Below are 26,585 nucleotides of genomic sequence, written 5' to 3' on the forward strand. Positions count from 1 at the left end.
TCTAACCCTAGGAATCTAGTTGTTTTAAAATGACTATGGCTACTAATAATCTAGATCCTGGCTTCAAAAGAGGAGGTGAACGACCACAAAGAGAACATGAACTGGAGAGTGTTGTGTGTGTGCGTGTTTTAAACCTCTGCTTTCAATCTTGGAGCTACATTTTGCTAACAGTTTTTGCAAGTGGGGAGGTGGGCAATCTAGTTTCCCTTTAAACTGGCAAGCATATTCTCATCAGGAAAACCTTTGATGTCTATTGTGGAGTTTCCCAGTAAAGAGAAACATGAAGACATGCTAGGGACATTGGAGGAGGTAGGCAGAAAGTGTGGCAATCTGAACCAGTCAGTCATTTACCATCTTTTGCCATGTTTTTGGTGGCAGATAGGGGGATAGAAAGAAGAGAGGAAAGAGGGAAAGGGAGAGAGTGATCAGGGGAGCAGTTCTGTGAAAGGGAAGCTGTGAACTCTTGCAGGTCAGTCTGTGTTTGCACAACAGGACAATGAAAGGCCCCCAAGATTCTGCTCGGCGCCTTTCAACTGTGCACCCGAATGCTGGCCAGCACATGTGTGTGTATTCTCTCCTTATCCAGCCTAATATGATACTTCTGAGCCTGGACCCAAAGGCAGCTCCAGTTTGAATAAGTAGGAAAAATGGCTTCATGACTCTTCTGCTTGATTTGGATTTGTGACCTAAGTGCTGCCGTTCACCTCCTAAAGTCCCAAGTCAATCATAAAAATGGGGGAGAGGGGTAGAAGGAGGCCGAGCAGGCCTGGGCTGTGTGGTTTCTGTTAGGCTCATCACTGCATGAGCAAAACTAAACTAGTTTAGTTTTTGCTTTGATTGAACTTCTTTGGGAGTCTCTCATTGCTCATCTCCTGAGATGGTTTTCTCCCCCTCAGAAGAGAGCTTTTATGGAGGCCTGTTTTCTTATATTTGCAAGATAGATGGGCACCCACAGGGAGGGAGCTTGGGCTTGGAATTCAGATTTATCTATAGTCATTTTTCATATTCTGTATTTTGGTTAATTTTAGGTCCATTTTGAATCAAGACATGTAGATTTGTTACATGAAAGGGGGATTAAATTTAGGAGCATGGTTGTATGCATTGTATTAATAATAAAACAGCAAAATGTTTGCAGTGTTTACCATTTTCAGTTAACTTTTATTAGCAAAAGAAATTATTTGATATTTGCTTTCAGTAACAGTTTCTCTTCTAGATGCTTCTCAAATGGATTTAAAATAACTAGTCATCTTTGTTAGTTAAAATATGGGCTCCTGGAAACAGGGCGGCATCTAGCCTGTAGGGCTCCTTTTTGTGAATTAGAAAAAGGCTCCCTCACGAGGAATGCACAGGATAGTGAGGCTGGGAAAGAGCATCTTTGTGAAAAGACAAAGGCAGCCTGTCCTCTGATGCAGCTCCTTGCTAGGACGCCTGCCCTGCCGAGAGGAGCTGGCATACACTTCCACCCTCACTTACCTCTTTGGGCCAGGCCCTTATAAAGTGGCCCCGACTGTTAGTTACAGATCCCAGGACATGGCTCTCTCTGGTACATTATGTGAGTGTTTGGGATTTGAGGGGCAATGTAATCAAAAACTTCCTCCCTACTGTAGAGCACAGGGAACTATACTCAATATTTTGTAATAACCTATAAAGGAAAAGAATCTGAAAAAGAACAGATATCTGCATATGTATGTATAACAGATTGCTATGCACCTGAAACTAACACAATATTGTAAATCAATTATACTTCAACTTTTAAAAAGTCAGGGAAGAAAAAAAAAAAACAAACCCCTTTCTCCAACACTGAGATGTATTGGAAACAAAGTCAGAGGATACCTCCAAGTTTATAATCTCAGCAGGTACAGTTTGCTCCAAGACTCCTAGGATGCGAGAAATGTCACATTCCTGTATTGTGTGGGTCTCTAACTCCCATCTAAATTGGCAAGAAGCACAGCAGCGGCCATCTGGGGCTCCTGCCCTTTTCCCGATCATATGAAACAGCTCAGAGGAGATGGAGCAGGGAGGCGGTGCACACCATCCTGGGGAAGAGTGCAGGCCTCTGTGGCTGCCTTCACCTCTGCGTGTTGTCCATCCTCTGTCTGGGGCACTGCTCTGGGCAGGGGTGCAGGTCTTTTCCGTAATAGCCCTTTCCCCTGCCCACAGGCCATCGTTTTCTCAGTATGTCCCTCCCTCCTTGGTGGTGCTGCGTCCGAGGGGGCTCAGGCTCCCACCAGTTCCAGAACTAGAGATCTTTCCCCCTTTACTGCTTTCTTGGATTGGATAGCTTTCCTTTTCTTTGAACTCTGGATTGTGAAGGTCTCACCCAGCTCTAGCCCCACCTTTACACTTGGTGCTGGTGGGAACCACCCAAGTGCCTGTTAACCCTTTGTAGGCAGAGCAGCTCCTGGCCTCTGCTTGGCCTGAGGAGCGGACAGGTGGGGGACTGGGTGGTCAGTTTCGTCTCCTCCTGGTGAAGGGGGTGCACAGCCCGAGGTAGTTTCTCAGTAGACCACCCACTGCATTAAAAGCACTTGAAACAATATTCCAAACCCACCATTTTTGTTTAGCATCTCTCATAGGCAAGACACATAGTATTTGGAAGAAAACAGACACATTTAAGAAAAAGTTTGCCTTTTGTAACTTAGACTTTAGTTGAAATATGATAGAGGAAAGAAAAGAAAACCCTTCCAAATTCTATAAATCAAGATAAATCAACAGAGAAGTTAAATCAGGTGGTCGAGAATGGAGAGATCCTGCCTGGGAATATCAGACAGACTTCATGAAAAAGGCCTTGAGGGACGGGTGAGATTTCAGCATCAGTCCAAAATGAAAGAACATCACATGTGCAAGTGGGGAAGAGCATGTGGGCTACCTCAGGCTGAGAAATCAGAGTTCAAGGTGTACAGTGAGGTGAGACAAGGGGCAGGTGGAAGACTGGGGCGGTATTGTGAAAAGGAAGGGTGTATTCATTTCTTCTGGCTGCTGTGTAACAAACTACCACAAACTGGGTTACTTAAAACAATAGACCTGTATTCCCTCAGAGTTCAAGAGGCCAAGAATTCTGAGCTCATGGTGTCGGTAGGCACACACTCCCTTTAGAGGCTCTGGGAGAGGATCCTTTCCTTGATCTTCCGTCTTCTGGTGGCTGCAGGCATTCTTTGGCTTGTGACCACAAGGTCCTTATATCGTCTCATCACTTTCTCCTGTGTGTGTGCCGGTGATCTCCCTCTGACTCTCTCCTATAAGGACTCTTGCCATTGCATTTAGGGCCCAGCTGAAAAATCCAGGATAATCTTCTCATAATCTCAAAATCTTTCACTTAATCACATCTGTTTTTCAAGGAAGCTCACATTCACAGATTGCATGGAATAGGATGTTATATCTTCAGGGGTTAAGAGGTACTGTTCTGCTTGGGATGAGGGTGAGGTTAGCATGGTGCAAAATTTAAGGGAGTGCCAAAAAGTCAGTACTCAAGATAAATATTGTAATGCAATATTTTTTTTTAATGCAAGAAAAAAATCCATTATAAACAAAGTATCCAGATTTTAACTGGAGACAGACTCCATTTTCCTCTTTAGGCTTATTAACTCAAGATAACAGCAAAATCCACTCAATCATCCAAGGTGGAGGAAGAACACAGGAGCATGGTTTGAGCATGGTTGAGTGGATGCCTTGCTGACACAGTTTGCTGCAGAATGAGCACTCACTGTTTCCTGCTCTTGCGTGTAGAAAAACTATGTCAGGCACTCCAAGAGACACTGGAAACAGGAAGGAAAAAAAAAAGGCTTTATTTCTAACGGATTGTAGTCTCTGTTAGTTTATTTCCTTTATTCACGAAGAGTCATCTTGGAGCTTCTAATACATTCACAAAACTGGAAATGCTCTCCTCCCCACTGTCCACCGCCCACCTGTTCTCCGCATTGTCTACATGACCCCTCACCTGACATGGGGCTTGTCTGATACTGCGGGCTGATGATTCTACTATTTCTCCCATCTCTCCCCTTAGGCTCATCTTGTCTACTCTATTTTTCCTTGTCATGCACAGGTCTCACGTTCAAAACCGTGTCATAGAAAGAGCAGCAGAGGAAGAACCACTGTTACTTATCCCAGCTTAGCCCCCAGACAGACACGTAACCCTGGGCCAGTCATATCTCCTCTGTGAACTGCATTTCCGCATCTGTGACGTTAAGGAGTCAAAGCAGACCATCCCGTGCTCCTTTCTGCTTCTCAGGTGCTGTGTCCTGCAGCTCCTCAAAAATCTCATATCAACAGGCTTCTAATTTTTCATCCTTCTTTTCACTCCCCAATCTGAGAGCCTTTCCAGTTGCCTCAGGAAGATTAATATAGCCCTATCTCTCTTCCATGATGAATGGTTGATGATATGAGAGCAGTATCTGGAATTCACAGATATTAGAGATGTAATTTCTAAAGAAAAACGTGATGGTAAAAATTCTGACCCTCCTGCTCACCCAGAGTGCCCTTCTTGAATAGCCACAGAAGTCTATCAGCCTCATCATTTTCTTTTCATCAAAATGATATAGCATCCTTTCTGCCACCAACATTTATTCAGTGCCTCCTAAATAGCAGTACTTTTCTAGCCCTAAATAAGACCAAGTTCCTACCCTCTTGGTGTGACCATTCATTCTAGACCATGCATTCTGTATACACACACAAATACACACATTCTCTCTCTTTCTCTGTCACACACACACACACACACTCAAGCAAGAAAAAGCACACATTACTTTATGATCCTTAATCATGACTTGAAGCTCTTATTTCAAAGGGCTGGCAAAAAAATCACACTTGGGCATATTTAGGGATCTCAGAATTCCCTTGGTTCCTCCAAAATATGTGGAAGGATCCAAGTAATGTTCACTCCAAGGTGATCATCACTGATGCTCTTCTTCCCAAACCCTCACAGTCTCTTGAGGGGCAAATGGTTCCACAGTTTCTGGGTCAGGTTGACCTGGGGCTCAGAGTGGGAATTCTCATGTATAAGGTCTTTCTTATAGGGAGTTTTCAAAAATGTGTTTCCTTCCTTTCAGTTTTCGTAATTACCATGGAAGCCTTCTTCTATGACATGGTCAGGACAAGGGACAAGTGCTTGGTTCATTACAACAAAAAGAGAGTTAAGAGGTAATTAAATGCATTTGTATCTTGACCATTGTATTTTTAGCACAAAACAAATTACTTTTAATTTTTCAAACTGATGTAGCATTCTTTTATTCTATCAATATTTATTCAGCGCCTCCTAAGTAGCAGGCACTTTTCTAGCCTTAAATTAGACAAAGTTCCTGCTTTCTTGGTGTGACTGCTCATTCTATGCTAGAATTTGGTCCAAGACCTTTTCTTTTAATAGGAGCGTACTGTTTGGTGTTGTGATTATCTTTCTTCAAAAGATTCCCACTCATAATTCATCATCTGTAATGTTCACCTTTAAATTCTTTATTGTCAGTGAGAACTTAAAGCCACTTATAAGGCAATCTGAAAAAAGAATTTTCTATACTTTAAAAAATTCTCCCTGATATTTTACAGCATCTCAAAGTTACATCTCAAATATAACTTGACAGGCATAACTAATCACCATTATGTAATTCTTCCCAAAGCGTTCAACTTAATTTTCATGTAAAGAACTCTTCCTATTTATTCTCACATTTCACTGGTTTACATATAATTTAATAAATTCAAAGTTTCAATAACAAGTACAACAGGCATTAACATGTTTAGGAACAAATGTAACTGACTCCTAATAAGCACATAGCTCAGCTGCTGGAGGCGGAAGTAGGTGACTGTGTTAGAGAACAGTGGCATCAGTCGGGATGTTTTACAGAAGAAATGGGGAGCATAGGTTCATCTGTAGAGTTCAGCGGAGATCTGTTAAGAGAACACCTGCAGTGTTTACAGTATTGATTTACAACTGAGTTGCCCTCACCTCTTGCCAATAGGTAGCACCATGGAAAGGTGTGGCATAGAAAATCCTTAATCTTGAAACTTACAATGATGTCAAACAAACTACTTCAGTGCTCTCCATGGAAAAAATAGTATTCTTTGATAAACTCACCTGATAAAGGAGTAGTCCCTTGATAAATAAAATTTGCCATAAAAATGAATTCAATAAAAACATACAGCAATATTGCCTTCTATCTCACTAACTCTTGCCTGAGGCATGTTCTGTCTTGATAAATGTGTTAAAGATTGGCAGCAGTAGATTTTCTCTTTGATAAACTTAGGAAGATTAAAGAAGAATGGAAAACAGTGACTTTCTCGGTGTTCAAGCACCATGTCCCGTGCACCACGGAAAATAATCCCCTGCACCCCCTAAAACCATCTTGAATGGTGTGCGCTCCTCACTTTGGAAAATACTGCCTGCATCCCATGAAATGATGAGCAGCTGGAGGGCAAGACATGATTCATACTCCCCTTCATGTCCTTTGCTTTTCCAAGAATCTATCCCCTAGGCCCTCAGAGCTCCCTGCCTCCTCCTAAGGGACACCAAGGTGCCCCTGAGCTGCCGTGTTACAAGATGGGAGGAGACAAGCCGTTATTTTCTGCTGCACAAGCTGAAGGGTTGGCCTTTTTCTGAAACATCAAGAAAACATCAAGGTCTTCAGGTCCATGGACTTAGGATAGAGAATGCATGTTTTTCCTCAAGTTCACGTAGAGGGGGAGGGGAGGCAGGTGGGTGTGTGTTGTGGGGTGTACATGTGGAGGAGGGAGCTGTCACAGAGGAAGACTGGGGGATTTTCTGAACTTCCTTGAATGACAGCGCTCTGTTCCTAGAAGGCTCCAATGTTCCAGGAGTTGGGCTGTGCAAGTTCCTGTCTTACAGCAGTGTTTGGGGAGCTAGATACGACTCTGGAGATCATCTTGTCCCTCTCCTCCCCGCCAACCTGCTCACCCCAGCCTCCTCTTACAGGAGAGGAAACCAAGGACCAGACAAAGGGTACCCTGTTTGTGATGACTGCCTGTGCATCGCAAATTGAAACTGAATCCAGATGCTTGGAATAGAAACCCATCCCTGCAGCCCTCCTGTGACTGACATGAGCTGTTCACAGACTTTCTTCCTTCTTTTTCAGGCAGTGCTGAGCCCTCTCATAGCCATCGCGCTGAAAATATCCCAGATTCATGAGAGAACCGGCCGGAGGGGCCCCACCGTCATCACCTGAATGGAGGAAAGATCACTCACCAGGGCCAAAGAGTGCGCTCAGCGGGGGACACTTCACTCATGCCTTCTTGCTACCTGTTTGTGCCTCTTATGACTTTGAAAAAAGAAAAAATGATTTGCTGATTGGGGGGGAGGGTGGGTGTAGGTGGGGAAAGAAAAAAAAATCTGTTTTGTTTGGGTTTTAGTCCGTTTCTGCAATGCAACAGGGTCTTCGGTTGTCTGTGAAAGCCACACTGTCTTTTGATACCTGTGTTTTGTCACAAGAGGGAATCTGCCCTTTTGAGAGAGAATCAGTGGGCTGGGAGCAGTCAGGGCATCTGTGCATCATTGGTGCCAGGTGAGAGAAGGTTCTGGAATAGCGGAGAGCGCAATGCCAGAAGTCAGCTGACCCTAAGCCCCAGGTCCCCTCAGGCAGACCTAAGAAGACTCTCCTCCTTTTCATCCCAGGTTAGGTCTCCCTTGGGCAAAATTTGTTCAACTCCTAGTAGCCCACCTCATGCCCACCAACCACTTGATGGCCACTCACTTTCCTTCCCATCTCCAAAGTCCCTGTGCCACCCTCTTCACATCTTCTAGAGCTTTCCACAAACCACAATGGCACACTTTCAACAAAACATATCAAAGGGTGGTTTTTCTCTCTTATTTTGTAAATAGTATTAGCTATTAAGCTGGCTGCATTCCTTCAAATTCAGCCATTCATTATGCAGGCGGGAGGCTGTTTCCTGGCAGGATTCTGAGAATGAATGCTGAACATTTTCAGGCCCTTCCTTGATTAAATCACATGGGTTGACACATGGGTCGATCTGACTCCCATTGAGATGGCAAAATACCACCACATTGGCTGTCTCTCTGACTTTCTCTCTCTGCTGTCTTATCTCCCAGTGAGGGTCTGCACTTGTTTGGACATGGTTCATATCGTACTTGGCTGTAAAAGGAGACAATGAAATGCTCCACAAGTATGAGATGAAGCAGATGCTGGAAGAGAACCTGACTGGTGGCACGGGGTGATGGCCTAATGAGATGGAGGGGAGGGTGGAGTCCCCTGCTGGAGAGCAGAGGGTCACAACTGGCTTTCTTGGCCCAGAAAAAGGATATTGCAGCCTTGGCAGCCTCCATCAGCCCTCTCAGCCAGAAGCCTGGGTTCCCGGGACCTGTTTGCGCATGTTTTGCTTCCTTGGGAACGGCAGTCACTTGCCGTGTCACTGGTGAGATAAGGTGATGCGCTTTGACTGTCCAGCAGTGTGTTATTGCTGTAGTCAAGATTAGGGCAAACAGGGAAACATCCCCAGCAAGGTATTTGTTTCCATTTTCTATCTATGCTTCTGTCAGATACTTGCTAGGACCTTTATTAGCCAATAAAAGAAATTTCTGTTTCAGCCTTACGCAAGAATTGTGGATTTTTGCTTGTTTTGTCATTTGAGAAACTCCAGTAGTGGTCACTCTTTTGATAAGTTTGCCTTTTGGAACACTTGCAGGGCTGGTTTTCCTTATTATGACCTTGGGAATTTAGTGAATAGAACAGAGAAGGCACAGTGCTCAAAACTGCCTTTGGGCATCAGAAGCATGGTATCTAATCTTTCATCACACGTATCTTCATTTCAAAATAGTAGGTGAGTGGCTTTGAGCTGAGAGTCTGAGGAACTAGTTTTAAAATTCATCGGCAATGGAATACAACTTGTCTTGTTGCTTTGATTCCCAGCGTGTTTAAAGTGGAGGTCCATGACAGTCCACACAACTAGGCACACCCTTAGGCTTAACAAAGCCTATATTTTTCTTCAGTATTTTTTCCTCAAGTTTTTGAACTTTTCATCATCTCTAACTTTGAAGTCCCCAGGTAAATCAATCCTCACTTTAAAATTCTGTTTCTTTATTTCAGTATGGAGTCTTGTGTGTCCAGCAGCCCAAATATACATTCATTCATTCAGCAAGCACTCCTTGAACAACTACTCTATGCTGAGTCCTGGGTTTCTTGGTGCAGCACGTGAATGCATAAAACACTATTCCTACTCCAAACTACAAACTACAAACTAGTCCTACAAACAGGAAACAGGAGGAAACAGGCTTGGAAGTTTGGAAACAGGAGGCTGTGGTAAGCATGCATAAAGAATCAGGTAGACATGAACTTTACAGCAGCAGCACAAGCAACCTGCTTGAGAGTACACAGGAAGATTGACTCAGAGACGGAAGGTTCTAGGCAACTAAGGTGTTTCCCAAAGAGTGGAGTTTCCTGAGCCTGGTAATCGCTTACAGAATTTCACCAGGGGTAAATGCAGCAGGAACAAGGCTGGAAATTGAGAGGTAGGATGACTGGAGAGGAGGCTTGCTTTGCGTCTAGTGAGAGGTTGGCTTGGATGAGTGGGGTTGAAGCAGACACAGCGTTATGTATATCAGACAGAGCAAATGCTTGGGTCTAGCTTTGGAAAGCAGCAGCTCCACAGCCACCTATTTTTACGAGCTTTTTCTCAGCAAGGTTGCCAAAGGGAACGCTCAGGACACAGCCTGCCTCTGGATCCTGCTCAAATTCACATTGCCAAAGTATGATTTCTGCTCTACATAGAATCCAAGCTTCTCTTGCTGAGCTGTACGTGGATGTCCTCTTGCGTTAGCCTCAGGAGAGGTGAAAGACTGGAAGTCACCCTTCTGCACATGATGTTCTTCATGTTCTTAAAGACGGAGCTGCAACTGCCAGTCTCACTTAAGAGTAAATGACTAGAGAGGTCCAAGAATGTTGTGGGGACCACAGGAGATGATCCTAGGAAGGACAATGAGTAGAGTGTGGCAACTGTCTGGACCACCCTTATGATCAGCTAGTATTGAGAGATTCACTCACTGCACCATATGGCCCCAGGACAGTGGCAAGCAACAGTGTATATCATGCAGTGATTCTCAAATAGGGCAGTGACACTACCCACCCAGGGGGTGTTTGGTGATGTGTGTGTATATGTGCCAGGTAGGTATTTACTGGGAGGGGAACAAGGATGTGAAATACCCTGCTTAGTGTCAGCCAGCCCCCGAGATCAAAAAAGTTGTTTTGCCTCATCTGTGATTCTTGAGTTTATTTACTGACCTTGGAAATGGATAGACAGTCATTATTAAAATAAGATCCTTTATCAATTTTACTGATCTGAGATGCAGCCCACATCTGCCATATTCACGGGATGAATAGTGCTGAATAACATTGCAGGCTGAAGGGCTTGCGTCTGACCTGAGAGCTTTTCGCACAGGAAGCCTCAGATCGATGACCCGTCCCAAGGCAGCAGAATGTGCTGACAGCCAGCTGCGCTGAGCCAGTGCTCTCTCCAGGCAACATAGGCAATGATGGGGCTAATGGCGTGGTAACTTCTGATTGGCCAGTGTGGCTCAATGTAAGTCCTGGGGTTTACCCTGACAACACAGTCCATCACTTGCCTTAGGGCGTGGGGAATTAGAAAAGCACCTCTGAAAACCAGTAGCAATACAACAGGTGTCTCCATTTCATTGGTTGATCATGCACCAGGTACTTGTGAAACACATGGGCGCTGATATTCCAGATACCTGCCTTGAAGAGAGTTCCATTCCTGAGTGGTGAAGGGTTGACAGAAATCATGCATCTTTGGAAGTGAACTTACTGCTAGCATTTCAGTCTTTGGCCTTTCAGTTACACACAGCAAGAGGTTATCCAAGGCAGCAGAGCTTAGCGGAATGCCTGCTCCGCTCACACGGGCTGGAGACTTCAACAGCAGATGGCTCCTGCGGCTGACGGCAGGCCCACTTGGTATGTGAATCAGCCTAAGTTGTCATGGAGCATTATAGAATATGTTGAAGGGCCACAGTGTAAACCCATGTCTTTTATCATCTTTCAGTGTCTTTTAGCACCTAGTAGGTGTCTTGCAAAATAGATGAGCTGGGGGAGATACCTTGCCAAAGGCAGTGTGTTTGAGTAAAATCTTAAAGGATGGATAGGATTGTTGGTAAAAGTGCTTGTGAGTTTTTGAGTGGAGGGGTCAAAGAGGTGTGCTTGACACCTCAGTGTGTGAAAGATGCAGCACACTGTTCTAACTGACTGTGTCATGCTTATCCTTGGGGGCGGAGGTGGGTACTTTCACTTGCTGCTTAGAGAGACCTGATCATGGCGAGGACACCTCTGAGCATTTCCCCTCTCCACTGACATGTGAGCCCACTGCACGTTGAAGAGGAGGGGACCACCAAAGACTGCATTTTCTCAGTCTCAGCGCCCTCCCTGTCATTCACAAAATCTTGCTTCTCAGTTCATGGTATTAATTTTAATTTTATCATAAACTTTAGGAGGAAAAGGGGATACGTTGTCTACTTCTCCTGAGTGAATCCTCTGGGGGAGGTGAGGGGTTGGGCAATGAATTCTTCTTAATCACAACGGGACACTTTTGTTTGACTTGCCCAGTGGGTTTTAATAGCTTCTGAAAGGCAGGATTTGTTGTGGGTAATAATCATGTTCTTGATGCTTGCTTCAGAGTATATTTGTTTTTGTTTTTTTAAAGGCAGTTAACACCTATTAGTCATATTTCGTCTCAAAAAGCACTGGGCTTATTTTCTGAATCGATAGTTGATGTTCAGTAACATTAGGTTGTTAGGCCTTGTGAAAAGATTAACTCATCTAGAGGCTGTGTTAATTCCACATGGAGAATAAAACTTTGATTTATGCTCCTCTATTGATTTTTTTTCCTGATACAAAACAGCAAAAAGGGGAAACATTTAAGTACAAAATTTATTGCAGCAAAGAGATTAAGACAATTTTCTCATATAAACGAAAATTACATTTGCCTCAGTATTATTTGGGAAAAACATCTACTACAAATACAAATTCTGGACAAAAGCCCAGTGATAGAGCTTGTTCTAGTCAGTGAATATGCTCAGACCCCAAGGAGAATTCCAGGATAACCGTCTCAGTAGAGGAATAGAAAGAGATGACAAGAGAGAAGTTATAAATTGCCTTGCTAATAAACGACCACCTTCCTGTTGGACAGCCATGAGTGACCTTCTTGTCCAGTTATGCTCTTGATGTCAAGGATTCAAATCACAGATGCCCACAGTCCTGCTTTGTTAAAGGAACCAGGATTTCCTGTTATGGCTTCCTGTGTGCCAGGACATGCTTCATCTGAGCGCTCAGCAAACCAGGAGGAGGAGGCCACGGGGTCCCCATCTCATCTCTGCAGCCCTATCCTCCTTGAAAGCTCAGCCTCTCTCCCTCCAGGGTCCAGAGCCTTCCTGTGCCCCTTCACTAAGGCTGTCTGCTGTCAGAAGGAGCTATCTTTCACCATGGTATAAGAATCAGGGGAAAGGAAATTACAACTTGGGGAGGGCCAAGCTCCTAGGCAGAAAACGGAGGAGGGTTTATTTACATTTTAAAAGAGAAGCCAGCCAGTTAACACTAAAGCAACTTCTGCTGCCTCTCTAAGGGCTTTAAGATAATGCTGCTACCCTGGGGCTCCCCTTCCTGTTAGGGCCTACTTCCTGAAGGGGGAGATAAGTCTCAACTTTTCCTTGGAAGGAGGGAAATAAGACAGGATTAGCACAACCTAGCACAAAAGTGTGAAGTAAAGTCTTCCCATGCTCTTCTATGGACCTTTCTTCACCCTCCTGGAAATAACTATGTTGTTGGAAAGTTAAACATAATTAACTTAGTTAAACATAGTTAAACAACTATGTTGTTTAATGTCTCAAAGTCTCAATTTATGCATCTTTGCAATGAGAATAACCACAGCATTTCTCTCTGAAGACTATAATGAGGGGTAAATAAAAAGCATAAACAGTCATAGTAAAGAGCATGCCTTATAAAAGAAGTATTCCATAATTGTCATATATTAATCCCAGCATAAAGTCCTCACTTGACAGCGCAGGAAACTGAGGCCCAGACAGATGAAGTTTCTTTCTCAAGCTTTAAAGCATCAGGCTGCATATCCTCCCACCACTCTGCCACCTGACTTGTCCTCTTGTATTAAATCTTATAATAAGATCATAAGACATAAAGCTGAAGAGGAAGCATTGGGCTTCAAAATAAGTGTATTAAATCTAAAAGTGTCTGGATCTGTGTTTTGAGACACAAAGAATTGTCTGTTAATGATTAAGGTACTACACTATAGTCTCCTTTCTTTCAAATTCTAGAGATTTACAGGGGGATTCACTGAAATATATGGATATTTTAAAGCTTTTCAAGATTTATGTCTTCTGTATTAACACAACCTATGGCTAGCACAAATTTTTTTCCCCTGAATCCTGTGTATTATGAATGTTTGAATATTCTCTTTATTCAACTTGAGTCTCTTAAGAAATCTTCTCATATATGCTTGTAAAACCATCCCGTTCTTAAAATACACATTTAAGATTTTGTGCTTGAACCATTTTGAAAGTAAGTATTGAAGTCACTTTCCTTTCACCTAGAAATAAAATATACGCATTTAAAGTCATACGAAGTAACATTCATGGGTTCCAGGGGCAAATCTCTTACAATGTGTGAATCACCGTGCCACCGGCAGTACGGTAGGTAAATGAGGATAACTCTGCAACCAGGCAGCAGAACCCACAATTTAAACGATAATGACTGTTAGTGGCCAGCTCGCCTTTTCCCTTTGTGAGTATTTGTAATGCAGCCCATGAAGGTGCATGGTGTCCAAACAGCGCCTCTTCCTCCCTGCTGCGGGTCAGGAGATGGGAGAAGTGTTGGGGAAGAGCAGAAAGGCTCTCTCTAGAGCAGAGCTCTCACAACAAAACCTTTGCAGCCCAAAAGCTTCCCTGGGCTGGGATGACTGTGCACCCTTTGAGATGTTTGCCCGGTGCCCCACCCTGCCCTCGCAGGCCAAGCACAGACGTGGAATCGCCTTGCCCTCCCACAGTCCCTGCTGCGAGCGTGCGTGTGGGGTCACTGCTGTGGCTTCTCCTCCCAAGAGTTCCTGCCTGTGTTTATTAGTAGTAGCTGCCGCCCATGAGGGTGCGTCGTGAGGGCTGGCCCACGTCCTCTGCTTCAGCACTCTTGGCTTCGCCTCTGAGCGTCCTGCCTCGGCCTTGCTGCTGCCACCTGTTCTGCCACAGACTCGTCATAGGGCGGTGGGGCCTCTGGGTGGGCCCCATCTTCATCCTGAAATCCGAGGCCCATCTCTGCGTACGGAGGTGGAGGAGCACCCGAGGTCTCTTGCTCTCTGTGACAGGCTTGCTTGTCAGCAGCAAGACTCTCTTCGTAAGCTGGAGGGTAAAAACCTGGTCTGGGGGACAAAATGCCGCAAACATTTGTGTGTTATTTAAGTAGGTCGTGCCAAGGAGGCGTATGTCCGCCTCTCCCAAATCACACTGTGTGAAGCTAAACTGTTAGGAAACACTGATTCTGAAACAGATGTTCTTCCTCCCTGGCATCCCAGGTTTTTGTTTTTGTTTTTTTTTTAATATGCTGCTCTTCCAGCAAAACCCTCTTTATCAGCCATGGGATGTGTGCCTCTATAGTCATACTTTCCCCAGTGGGTTATTCCACATTATCCCCTCTCTCTTACTCATTGGAACCAGGAAATTTCAGTGGGAGATCCTTAGCAGGGGTATGGGACAAGCCTTGACTGTGGAATGCCTCTCTAACCAGTTATGTAGTTCATTCACATCCTTGTCCCCATTCACACACATCATCTTCTAGTCATCTGTACTCATGGTCTCAGAGCCTCACAGCCAACAAAATAATGAATGAAAACCAGCTCCACGAAGATGCCTGAACAACATCAGATGCTTCTCTTCCCTGTTACTCAAATTTCAAGTATTTTCTCCCCTGCCCCATTTCCATGCACACACACAAAATACTGATTTCTCAAACTATGGCAACTGACAGCTTTACGTAGATTTCAGTAGTGGCGCTTTCTATGCCCATCGGCCGATGGCTGAGGGAGCCCTTCATGCAAGAGGTGATATATTCATCAGTAATCTTGCCCAACATTGCTAATTGCTAAATCCTCTGCCTTCTTCATCATGAATGGGATGGGGGGTGGCACAGAAGTGAAGAAGAGGGAGGGTGAGCTTGACCGAGCTGTGTAATTATAGAGTGAATCCTTCCCGTGCCTGCAGGGAGTGTTTGTGGTGCGTAACCACAACAGAAGAAGGACTGCCACTTGCAGCCACAGCTCCATTCCAAACGTTACCAGGCCCAAAGCCAAGGAACTGAAGGAGCCGTCTACTGTACAGCATAAATCTCAGCCTTCACTCAGAATAGCCAAGGCCGGGTCATGGGGCACGTGTGTAAAAGCGTTGCAGACACCAAGGTGAACTGTTCCCCGGAGTGATTTGAGAGGCTCCGGGATGACTGCGCCTGCCCCACATCCCGTCCACTTCTCCCAACCCCCACCCTCCCCACCCCACTTCACAGTTCCAGTGCCCTGAGTTGCCCCTTTGCAGACCCCTTTGCTTTGAAGTCTCAATCTGGGCACCCATTTCAAATGAAGATACTTCTGAGAAGTATGACTTACCATTTACTGACCCCCTAGCCATGCTAAGTGGGCTGGGCATCTATGAGATGCACCGGAAGGAGGCTGTAAATTAGGGGGTTGTGACACCATCGTTTAAAGTGTTTCCGTACAACAGTATGCATGTGCTTAAAAATTTAAGCTACATCTTTAAGGCAATTGGTTACTCTTATCAAGATTCACATTCTGGAGGCAATCATATAACATTTATACCAAAGGGAAAAAAAAAAAGAAAACATCACTCTAGAAGCATCTTCTGCAGTCACTTCACCTTTAATTTTTTTTTTTAGCAAATCCAAAGACTTTGCAGTTAGTATAATAACATTGGAAATAGATTTTGGTCATTGTAGTTAGTATCTTATTAGTAAAATATATCATGTATCATATAGCATCATGTCAAAAATCAATTGTCATGGCTAATCACTCATATTCAAGATACATGGAGTAGCTAAAATATTTTTGATGAGGAGGACAAAGAGTTTATGGAGTCTCGCTTCCCTGGTGGCTCAGATGGTAAACAATCTGCCTTCAATGAGAGAGTCCTGGATTCAAACCCTGGGTCAGGAAGATCCCCTGGAGGAGGACATGGCAATCCACTCCAATATTCTTGCCTAGAGAATTCCATGGACAGAGGACCCTGGCAGACTAGAGTCCATGAGGTGGCAAAGAGTCAGACACAACTGAAATGACTTAGCATCCATGCATGCAGCCTGTCTGTATCTTAAGAATGATGCCTGGGGTTTTATCCCTAAATGATTCTGTGTTTAGCCAAAAATTAGGAGGTTTTTGGTTGTCTGATACTAATTGTAAGGTTAATCGAAATTTTTTTATTGTCATAAAGTATATATAACATAAACTTTACCACTTTAGCTACTTTAAGTGTACAGTTTAATGGCATTAAATACATTCACATTGTTTTGTAACTATCACCATTATTCATCTTCAGAACTTTTCCACCATCCTGAACTCAAACTCTGTACTCATTAAACAGTAACTCTTCATTCCCTCCTTCCCTCAGCACTGGGTAATCACTGTTCTACATTTTGTCTATGAAATTTGGCTGCTCTAGGTACCTCATATAAGTGGAATCATATAGTATTTGTTTTTTGGGCTTATTTCTGGCCAATTTCACTTAGTATAATGTCTTTAAGGTTCATTCATGTTATAGCTGCATCAATATTTCCTTTCTCTTCAAGGATGAATAATATTCCATCTTTTGTATGTACCGTATTTTGTTTATCCATTCATCCACTAGATGGATATATGGGTTGTCTCCACCTTTTCACTATCATGAAGAATACTGCTGTGAATATTGATACAAGTATCTGTTCAAAGCCCTGTTTTCACTTCTTTTGTCTGTATACCCAGAAGTGGAATTGCTAGATGAAATGGTGATTCTACATTTAATGTTTTGAGGATCCTTCCTATCATTTTCCAGAGCAGCTACACTATTTTACATTCCCACCAGCAGTGCACAAGCTTTCCAATTTCTCCACATCCTGGCTAACCCCATGGGATTTGTAAGTTGCTCCCCAGTAGATTAGAAGTCATTGACCTTTTCCAGAACTCAGCCACACCACAGCCCTCCCCAGTCCTCTGGCTTCTGGGCACATACCTGTCCACTGTGGCCGGGGGCAGGGCCCCCTGAGCACGGCACTGTCTGAGCACACGCTTGAAAACCCCTTTGCTTTCACTGGCCTGGTGGTAGGTGCTCCAGAAAATTCCACTCAGAAGGATCACAAACCCCAGAGGCAGAAGCAAATAGGCCAGGGTCAAGTTCCCCTGGCAGTTGAACAGGGAGGCTGAGGAAATGAAGAAGGCCCCCAGGCAGATCATCAGGAAGCCGGTCAGGAGGACAAAGACACAGAGAACTAGACAGGTTCTGTTCTGCATCCCTGCTCCTTCGGAACCCAGGTCCCTGACCCTGCCACTCCCCTCCTTCGCCGGCTCAGAGAGAATGCTCTCATTAGCCAGCTCACAGCTTTATATGCTCTGGGACCAACTGGCCTTTGGACAATCAGATGAAGCAGGCTCTTAGAAACTATTCATTAACCATTGAAAGTAACTCTAACATCCTTGGACGATTAACCTAAAAACACAGCATTGTGTCCTGCAGGAATGAGTGTCCTGCAGGCACAGCTCTCTTGTTCTTCTGAGCTGGATGGGACCCTAGGCTGACCCCAGTTATTTGGAAGAAGGTCTCTCATCCTTTGATTAAAAAGGTCTCTTGATCTCCAGGGCAGGTGATTCCAAATGAGTGCTAGAGAAATTAGCATTCCTTGCTGAGCTACTTTCTTTGTGGTTTGGCAGGTAGTCCTTTCCTAATTGCTTCTTCCTTTTTCTATCCTAAAAAGACATTTTTAAAGGATTTTATTATATTTGTCTTGCTTCTCTCAGTGAACCTCTCTTTATTGACCTCACAATATGATGTTGGAAAGATTCCAAAAAAAAGCCCAGGGGTGAACTCCCTGATTCAAAGTGGAGTGTCAGCAGGAGAGGGAAGAGAGTGCTGGCAAGGATTGTAATAGACAGAGGCTTCAGGAATGCGAGGGAATTACTGAGGGTGGTTGTAAGTTGTAGTGATCTGATGACTTCTGCTTTGATTCTGTGTCTTTCCCCTTTTGGGGGCCCAAATGTTAAAACCCTAGGTCATTTTTATTTAATATATAGGTGTTAGATAAAATTATTTTGCTTACCGCTCAGCTACCAGCCACCATACTTTGCTCACTGGAAATATTTAAACCAGATCTCTCCCTTCCTCCTCTCAAAAAAGCCACTGATATTTGATAAAAGAGCATCCCCTAAACATTTGTAGCATGTTTCCACCTCCTACTTATAAGAAGTGCTGCCTTATAAGCACTTACCCACCCCCCCCAACTATGTATTTTAGGGTTTCACAGAGTGCACTAACATATTAAAGGCTCTGAAAAGTCCTGCATTTTTTTCTCTCATAAAATACATATTAAATGAAATTTGTTTTGGTAGATGCTCCTAGGGGACTTCCCAGGCGGCACAAGTGGTAAAGAATCTGCCTGCCGATGCAGGAGATCTGGGTTCGATCCCTGGGTTGGGAAGATCCCCTGGAGAAGGAAATGGCAACTCACTCCAGTGTTCTTGCCTGGAGAATCCTGTGGACAGAGGAGCCTGGTGGGCTGCAGTCCATGGGGTCACACAGAGTCGGACACGACTGAGTGACTGAGCACAGCACAGATGCTACTAAAAATCGTTCCCTTCCTCTCCCCTGTACCATTGCTCTGTGAAGCATTGCCTTAAAAAGTCTTCCCAGATCCAGTCTTCTGTTTTCTGTCTAGAATTTGTTTCTTCTGTCTTGTCTGTCTTTGGTTTGGATGGTGGTGGTGGTATTTTAATCACTATGTCGTGTCCGGCTCTTGTGACACCATGGACTGTAATCCTAGTCCAGATCTGGTTCAGGCTGTGATTCCTTTCTTTTTTATTTGGTGCTCTGGCATATCCCTGGGCTTCCCTGATCGCTCAGTTGGTAAAGAATCCACCTGCAATGCTGGAGACCCTGGTTCAATTCCTGGGTTGGGAAAATCCACTGGAGAAGGGATAGGCTACCCACTCCAGTATTCTTGGGTTTCCTTTGTGGTTCAGCTGGTAAAGAATCCATCTGCAATTCAGGAGACCTGGGTTCGATCCCTGGGTTGAGAAGATCCCCTAGAGAAGAGAAAAACAATCCACTCCAGTATTCTGACCTGGAGAATATAGTCTATGGCGTTGCAAAGTCAGACCTGACTGAGAAACTGTCACTTTCACTTGGCATATTCCTGCCAAAACACCTTCCCAGGGTGTCTCTGGGTCACTTTTGTCCAAACAGATTCTCTACAGTTCCTCTTTGATATTCCTCTACTCCACTACTGCATTATTATTATTTTCCATTACTTCCTCAATGGAAAAAGTTCTTTGGACAATGCCCTAGCAGAAGTTCCATGGATACCCTTTAGCCTCATACCCACTATCTCCTCAGCTCTACCTTCATGTTGTGGGCTAGGAGAGAGAGAGAAGTTCCTGGATAAAAAATGATACACAGTCCTTCCTCATTTCATCTCCTAACCTCTGTCTCTATTAGCTCCAATCCTTATCCTCAACTAACTTTCATCTTCTAGTCTTGATTTTATCCATATAATCTTAAAGCAACTCCTCCCTTCTTTTCCAATTTTTTGTTATATTCAAAATTGTAATCAAATATATGTTTATTTCTACTACCTAACATGCCAATATAGTCATTATTAGCATAGAGAATTTTGTCCACCTCTCAAGGTGCAATTCTTGAGCACTTTCAGTTAAACTTAGAGAGGAATTCTTAGATCCAATTGGTCTTGAGGTTGACAGATTTCTAATATGACCCCCAAAGATCCCTGCCTCCTGGGATCCATGTCCTCTTGAGTGTGGGCTGGACATAATGACCTGACTCCAGCCAAGAGAATATGGCAAAGGTGATGGGCTGGCCCTTCTGTGATTAGGTTACAAAAGACTGTGACTTCTGTCTTGCCAGCAGACTCTCTCTGTTGACCTTGTGGCTTGCACTCTTTGAGGAAGAAAGTCGCCATATTGGAGAGGTCCTTTATGAGAAAGCAGCTTCTGGCTGACAGTCAGTGAAGAGCGGAGGCCTTGAGTTACCCCAGCCAGGGAGGAACTGCTTCCTGCAAATGACATGAAAGACTTGCCCAGTTGAGCAGGGAGGTGACCAGACCCTAAGCAACACTTTGATTGAGAGACCTTGAAACTGCGGACCCAGCTAAGTCATGGCCAAATTCCAGACCCGCAGAAACTGTGAGATGATAAGCATGTGTTGTTTTAAGCTGCTAAGTTTTGGGGCAGCTTGTTAGGCAGCAATAGGTAATAAATGGTAGGTAAACAGTTTGTTAGGACCTGGAAACCAGAGGAGACGATCATCACATAGAAAGTGCCCATCAAAGTCAGCTATGGTCACCCTCACTGTTATTGTTACTACCATCACTGCTGTAATTCCAAAAAGCCGGAAAAGATCCAGTATTTTCGACTGAAAGTTCTGCACTAGGAGCAGAGTCCCAAGAACAGGTAAATGGCAGTGCCTCTGAGCTATAATCAGGTATTAGAGTAAGGAGGGATTGCCTTCTCTTTGAGAACTGCCCACCCACAGGGTTGGGCTTCTTGGTTTAAAACCAAAACCTGAGGATGAATCAGACTGGGCATTATGAAAAGTCAGGCCTAGTTCTTGTGATCACATGAATATTTGAGCAAAGACGTTTTCTCTCCTCCTGTTCCAATAAAGGTTAACTAGTGCCTTCTACTTTATCAGATAGATCCTTCCTCTCCCACACCCTTTAAAGAGGTGTCTGTCATTTCAGAGCAGTGTATTTTGTTGTGGTGGTTGGTTTTTTGCTTGTTTTGGTGAAAAACTGAATAGGAAAGAGCAAGATTCAGGAACGGTGGAAGGTCTTAGTTATTTTACATAAAATTTATGTAAACTAAAGAGTGCGTTCCTGGACTCGGAGTACTTTAGGAGTTTATTGAGGATGAGGTGGAGGCCCAAGGATAAAGTATGAGAGAATCTGTAGTAAAAGAAGAGAATAGATTAGAAAAAAGGCAAAAACCAACATAGAAATAGGAAGTATTTCTGAGAAATGTGTATCTCCTTCATGGTACTTGAGACATACTAGGAAAGGATTTATGTTGAAGCTATTTGTGCATGTTATGTTTATTAAATATATAAATTATTAAATAATTACTTATTTTAGATATTCTGCCTCAGTTCTGAACTGCACACATCACTGTTCTATGAGCATCTCCTTGGATGCCTCAAAAGTGACCATGGATAACTAAAACCAGTGATTTGTAGTTTTAAACAATCCTAACTGCTGTGGTTTCACTATTCTCTGGGCTGTGGTTTGCCCTCTTTCCCCATAACCACTCACAGTGGAAACATTTTCAAAAAGTGAAAACTGAAAGTAGATGTGTGCTTGCTTCTATGATAATGAGGTGGCGCAAACACTGAGAGAAAGCCCCCTGGTCTGCGTCAGCCTCGAAGGGGCAGAAAGCCCAGCAGAACAGTTGTGATGATAGAAAAAAAAAGCAGGCCAAATCCTCCGAACTGGGAAAAAATGAAAAAAATCCAATAAAGAGCCCAACACCAGAAACATCACCTGAAAGAGTCTGCTTCAGGAGACCTGTGGGCCTCTGGCTGGGCTTCCTCGGGCTCAGCCCTGTCTTCTGGGTCTGCCTTCACTCCCAGGGCATCTTTCCTGTGCTTGCCCACCTTACCATCTACCCAGCCCTGAGTGCAAGAGGAAGGGGCCAGTGATACTCCTTTTAAGGCAGAGAAACTACAGGGAAAGAGATATATGACTTACCTAAGTTCATATAGTGAGCATGGGATTGATGAGAAAATGGATACTCTAGGAGGGATATGGGCAGAGACCCACCCTCTATAAACAAATGTTGTGGGACCCAGTGGAAGCCAAGACCCGACGCCTATCCTGATTCCCACCCCCTCCACAAGAGATTCACCTAAACAGTGATGTCTTCCTTCTAGGCTAGTTTATTTATTATTATCATTCATTAAAATTCACCAATTAGCAGCAGTGCCTGACCTAACCGCAGGCAGTTCTGTGTTACTTGGTTGACAGCCAAGCTAGTTTAAAACATAATCACGCTTTCAACACCCTGTTCCTTTGAGCACGGCTGACCCACCAGTGCTGTTCTGAACATTGAGTGCATTGAGTTCCAAGTGCAGTCCTCCCTTCCACGTCAGAGCCCCGGAAACTTCATCCTTCTTTCAAACTCTCCCATGTGTGAGGACTTGGAACTTCAAACAACCCTCTGCATTCCAATCTTTGTTTCCTGAGCACATGGGCCAGCACCCTTCCCTTGAAAGCAGGCAAATCATGTTGCCCTGGATGAGAAGTAGACGGGGACTTTGGAAGGAAGCTAATGGTGTGTAGAAGTTGTTGCATAGGAGGGGCACGGGGCCAGGAGCTGGGGCAGAGCAGCCAGATTTCCTAAGGTCACTTGGGTTTAGGAAGTGAAGTTCTATGGGTGGTTAGGAAGGTGAGTGTCTGCGTGGCGAGCGATGTCACCCGGTCTGGTTTCACGGTGGTGATTACTGAGTGATTTCTGGATTAGCCTTTCACACTTGTGGGTTCACTGGGCACTGGCCACTTCCTCCTCCTTGTTTTCTTTGCTTTTGATCCCTTCCCCCCACCCCTACTCTTTCCCCCCTCACTCACTCAGGAAGATTTAAATGAAGGCATTTAAGGTTGGCAGAAGACAAACTGCAGGAAATGGGTGGCACTGTAGGGTAAGGGGATATGAGACCAGCACACTAGACTCATACGCCCTCTGTGATGAACCTAGTGAATCTCTAGGGCAGAGGACTCTGAGCAGTGCCAGAGCAGGGTGAGGCCCATGAGGCACTCGACCAGAGCATGCAACTTCTGAGGCCACCAAAAACCTTAGCAATCAAGATAAATCAAAATTTCAACCCATGTTTAAAAAAAATCAAATTAGCAAATATGGCTTATGGGCCACTCCCTCTGTAAGTAAAGGTTTTGGTGAGGAAATCAGGTTCTGTCTGTGGACCAAACAAGACAAATTCTGTTCTAAAGAGAGCTTAACTTTAATTTAATCCAGAAACAAGCCAGAAGAGATTTCATTCTTTATGGATCCTTGGAAAACTAAACAGGGACCATACTTCTGTGGCCAGTTTGGATGGGAGCAGAAGCCTCAAGCCAGGGCAGCTTTCATTGCCTAAATTATATCAGTTAGTGTGATGGCCAGTGACTTGTAAATATGAAGTGGGTTCTGTGTGCCACCTCATGAAATTTTCTTTAATATTGATGTTCAATTTCCCATCTCCCTGGTTTTTAATACTCTTGGCTAACTTAAATGACAGCATAATTATATGATCCTCAAAGATTTGGCAAGAACACACTCATAAAACCACTAGTTCTAAGATATTTTTTTCCCTTTTTTATATCTTGTAGTTTTTTTTAAATTGAATGTCAGATGTACATATGACAGTAGAGACTAAGATAAGTAACATTTATACTGTACCTCAAAATGGGACACCTCCTTCTGTGCTCACCTAGCCTGGAGAATCCCAGGGATGGGGTCGCACAGAGTCGGACACGACTGAAGTGACTCAGCAGCAGCAGCAGCGTGGTTCCCTTCAGCACAGTACTATTCTCCAATTCCTCTTGTGTTAATGGTGCTTAGATTGAGGGTTGGGTTGCTTGAGGGCTTTTGTTTTTTCAATGTTCCTCCTCTGCCCTCAACTGGAGAGCTTCACTGTGTGCCCTCAAGGAGTCTTCACACTCACCCATTCCTTCAGCATTAGGGTGCTGCTGCCTGTGACTTGTGCTTGCCAGCTGGATGGTGGGGTCAGAGGCTTTCTCTGTTATCCTGTCCACCTCAGTCTTAGGTAAGCTCTGTGGTCCTGGGTCTTGGGGGTGAAGGCTTTTTCAGTGGTCCCACCCTTTCTTCAATATGGTATGTGTGTGCTCAGTCGTGTCCGACTCTTTGTGATCCCATGGACTGTAGCCCACCAGGCTCTTCTGTCCGTGGGATTCTTCAGGCCCGAATACTGGGGTGGGTTGTCATGCCCTCTCCAGAGGATCTTCGCGACTCAAGGATTAAACCCATGTCTCATGTGTCTCCAACGTTAGTCTCCTCTCAAGATCTGGCCTCAGGATGGTTTCCTGACCCTCCTCTAGAAGTAGAGGGTTTTTTTCTTTTCACTGACCCCAGCTACATGGGGTCACCTCTGTTCTGGCAGTGGGGTGGGGTGGGTGGGGGCAGGGGATGGTTGCTGCCCCTCTCTCTCCAAACTGCCGTTTAACAAAGTTTAGGTGGCATTTTGACATTCACGCAACAGCTTGGTCCACAGAAAAGAACCTAGAAAAGTAGGTGCAAACTCCCTTTGCACCTGCATGTCCCAGTGGTTCTGTTCTCTCAGATTAGCCCACATTTGACATTAAACAGTTCACTAAAAATGTTAACTGGATTCTTTATACTGGCTTACGTGACACTCCACATCTCTTCTTCCTGGGCTCTCACAGGTTACCCAGACTTCATGCCAAGCTTCCCCTGGGGGTTCCTGCCCTTCTTTTGATTTCATGCTCTTTCCCTTCTAAACTCAGCTCTTCAATGAATTCAAGAAAAGTTATTATTTGCAGGTTTTCAGACATTTTCTTGGAGGGAGAGTTGAGAACAAAGGTCTTCCCAACTATCTACATTCTAGGCAAAAGCAGAACATTTTCAGCACAATGTTTTTAAGTGGAATTGTGATTACTCTTTCAAACTTTCTTAGGGACTAGTATAGGGCTATCTCCTTTTCTTGAATCAATTTTTATAATGTACACTTTCCTAGGAAACACATTGACCCCATGGACTGTATCCCACCAGACTCCTCTGTCCATGGGATTCTCCAGGAAAGAGTACTGGAGTGGGTAGCTATGCCGCCCTCCAAGGGATCTTCCCCACACCGCCGGCAGATTCTTTACCATCTGAGCCACCAGGGAAGCCCAATATATATATAGTTTAAAATTACATCACTCATAATTTTAAAATCTCCTCTGATTCTATAGGCATGTCACTGTTCCAATTCTTTACCATTGTTGTTTGTGTCTTTACACTTTTTCCATGATGAGACAAGTCAAAGCCGTTTTACTAGTGTTTTTTCAAAGCTACTTATTCATGTACTGATCTTTTCCAAGAGCCAACACATTTGGTTTTAGGTCTTTTCAAAAAGGACTCTGTTTTGCTTTGTAAGTTATTTTTTTCTTCTTAAAATTTTTATTGGAGTATAGTTGCTTTGTTTTGTAAGTTTTATATGTCACAATTTTCTGCTGTTATCAAAAGATCTTTATTGTATTTTAAAAGCATTCTTTGTCATTCTTTTATCTTCAGTAAATTAGGCCTTTACTTTTTTATTATTTATCTTAGTTTTATATTTCATCAGTTGCTGCTCTTTAGAATATGCTCTTTAGTCAGCTTTTAATGGTTGTTTTTGTCATCTTTTTGTAGTATCCTCCATCGAATGCTTAGATAATTTATTTACCATCTTAATTGCTTTCTAATCAATATAATTAGGCCTATACATTTTCTCTTGTGTGTCACTTTGGCCTCAGTCCCACAAGTTTTTATATACCGTGATCATACTGTCCCTCATTTCCAAATAACAAGTAATTTAATCTAACATAAAAATGAGCAAAATATGTAAACATATAAATGATAGACAAGGAAATGAAAAATATCACTTAAATAATGAAAAAAATGTTCAACCTTACTTATAGTAAGAAAAAGTAAAATATAATTTCTCACCTACTTGGTAAGTCTCAAAGTTTGATAACACATGCTGTTGATAAGGCTTGGGAAAAAACATTCTCATATGTTACTGGTGGGAACACAAAATCTAACAAAATTACATTTGTATTTTCCTTCTGACCCAGAAATCATGCTTCTGGAAATTCATTCCAAAGATACTCTGGCAAAAACTCAAAAGTTTAAATGCATGGATCTGCTCATTACAGCAGTACTGTTTGTAATTACATAAGGCTGGAATCACCCAATTGACTATGAATAATGGTTAGGTAAAAAAACTAAGGTACATCCACATAACATGATGTTATACAATTGTAAAGGAATGAGTAATATCTTTATGTTATTGTAGAATGTTATCCAGGATATTTTAATAAGATAAAAAGTCAAAGTAAGTAACAGAGTTTAGAGTATAAAAAGATAGTCAAAGTAAACAATAGAGTTTAGAGTATAAAAAAAGGAGCAGTTGATACCGTGATGGTAGATACATGCCATTATAGATTTGTCTAAACCCGTAGTATGTACAACACCAAGACTGAATCCAAATATAAACTATGGGCTGTAGATGATAATAATCTATCACTGTAGGTTCAGCAGTTGTGAGGTCTGATCATGGAGAGGCTCTGCTTGTGACGGCAAAAAGGGACACATAT

The 26,585-nt window shown here is 43.6% G+C and overlaps 2 protein-coding genes across 2 annotated transcripts in view; one reads left to right on the plus strand and one right to left on the minus strand.

Moving 5' to 3' along the window:
• Positions 1-8,547, plus strand: part of PGM5 (phosphoglucomutase 5) — a 194,802-nt gene extending 186,255 nt beyond the window's left edge. The window contains exon 11 of the mRNA XM_061132188.1: positions 7,077-8,547. Coding sequence (XP_060988171.1) covers positions 7,077-7,166 — 90 coding nt within the window. The 3' untranslated portion in view covers positions 7,167-8,547. The remainder of the gene's footprint in view (positions 1-7,076) is intronic.
• A 5,594-nt stretch (positions 8,548-14,141) lies between these two features.
• On the minus strand, positions 14,142-17,505 carry TMEM252 (transmembrane protein 252). The gene is made up of 2 exons (XM_061132845.1): positions 17,228-17,505; positions 14,142-14,379 (listed from the first exon to the last, which is right to left on the minus strand). The coding sequence occupies exons 1-2, from the start codon at positions 17,503-17,505 to the stop codon at positions 14,142-14,144; spliced, it is 516 nt and encodes a 171-aa protein (XP_060988828.1).
• Positions 17,506-26,585: the final 9,080 nt, after the last annotated feature.

This window comes from Dama dama, chromosome 29 (genome assembly GCF_033118175.1).
Source record: "Dama dama isolate Ldn47 chromosome 29, ASM3311817v1, whole genome shotgun sequence".
NCBI classification, from domain to species: domain Eukaryota; kingdom Metazoa; phylum Chordata; class Mammalia; order Artiodactyla; family Cervidae; genus Dama; species Dama dama.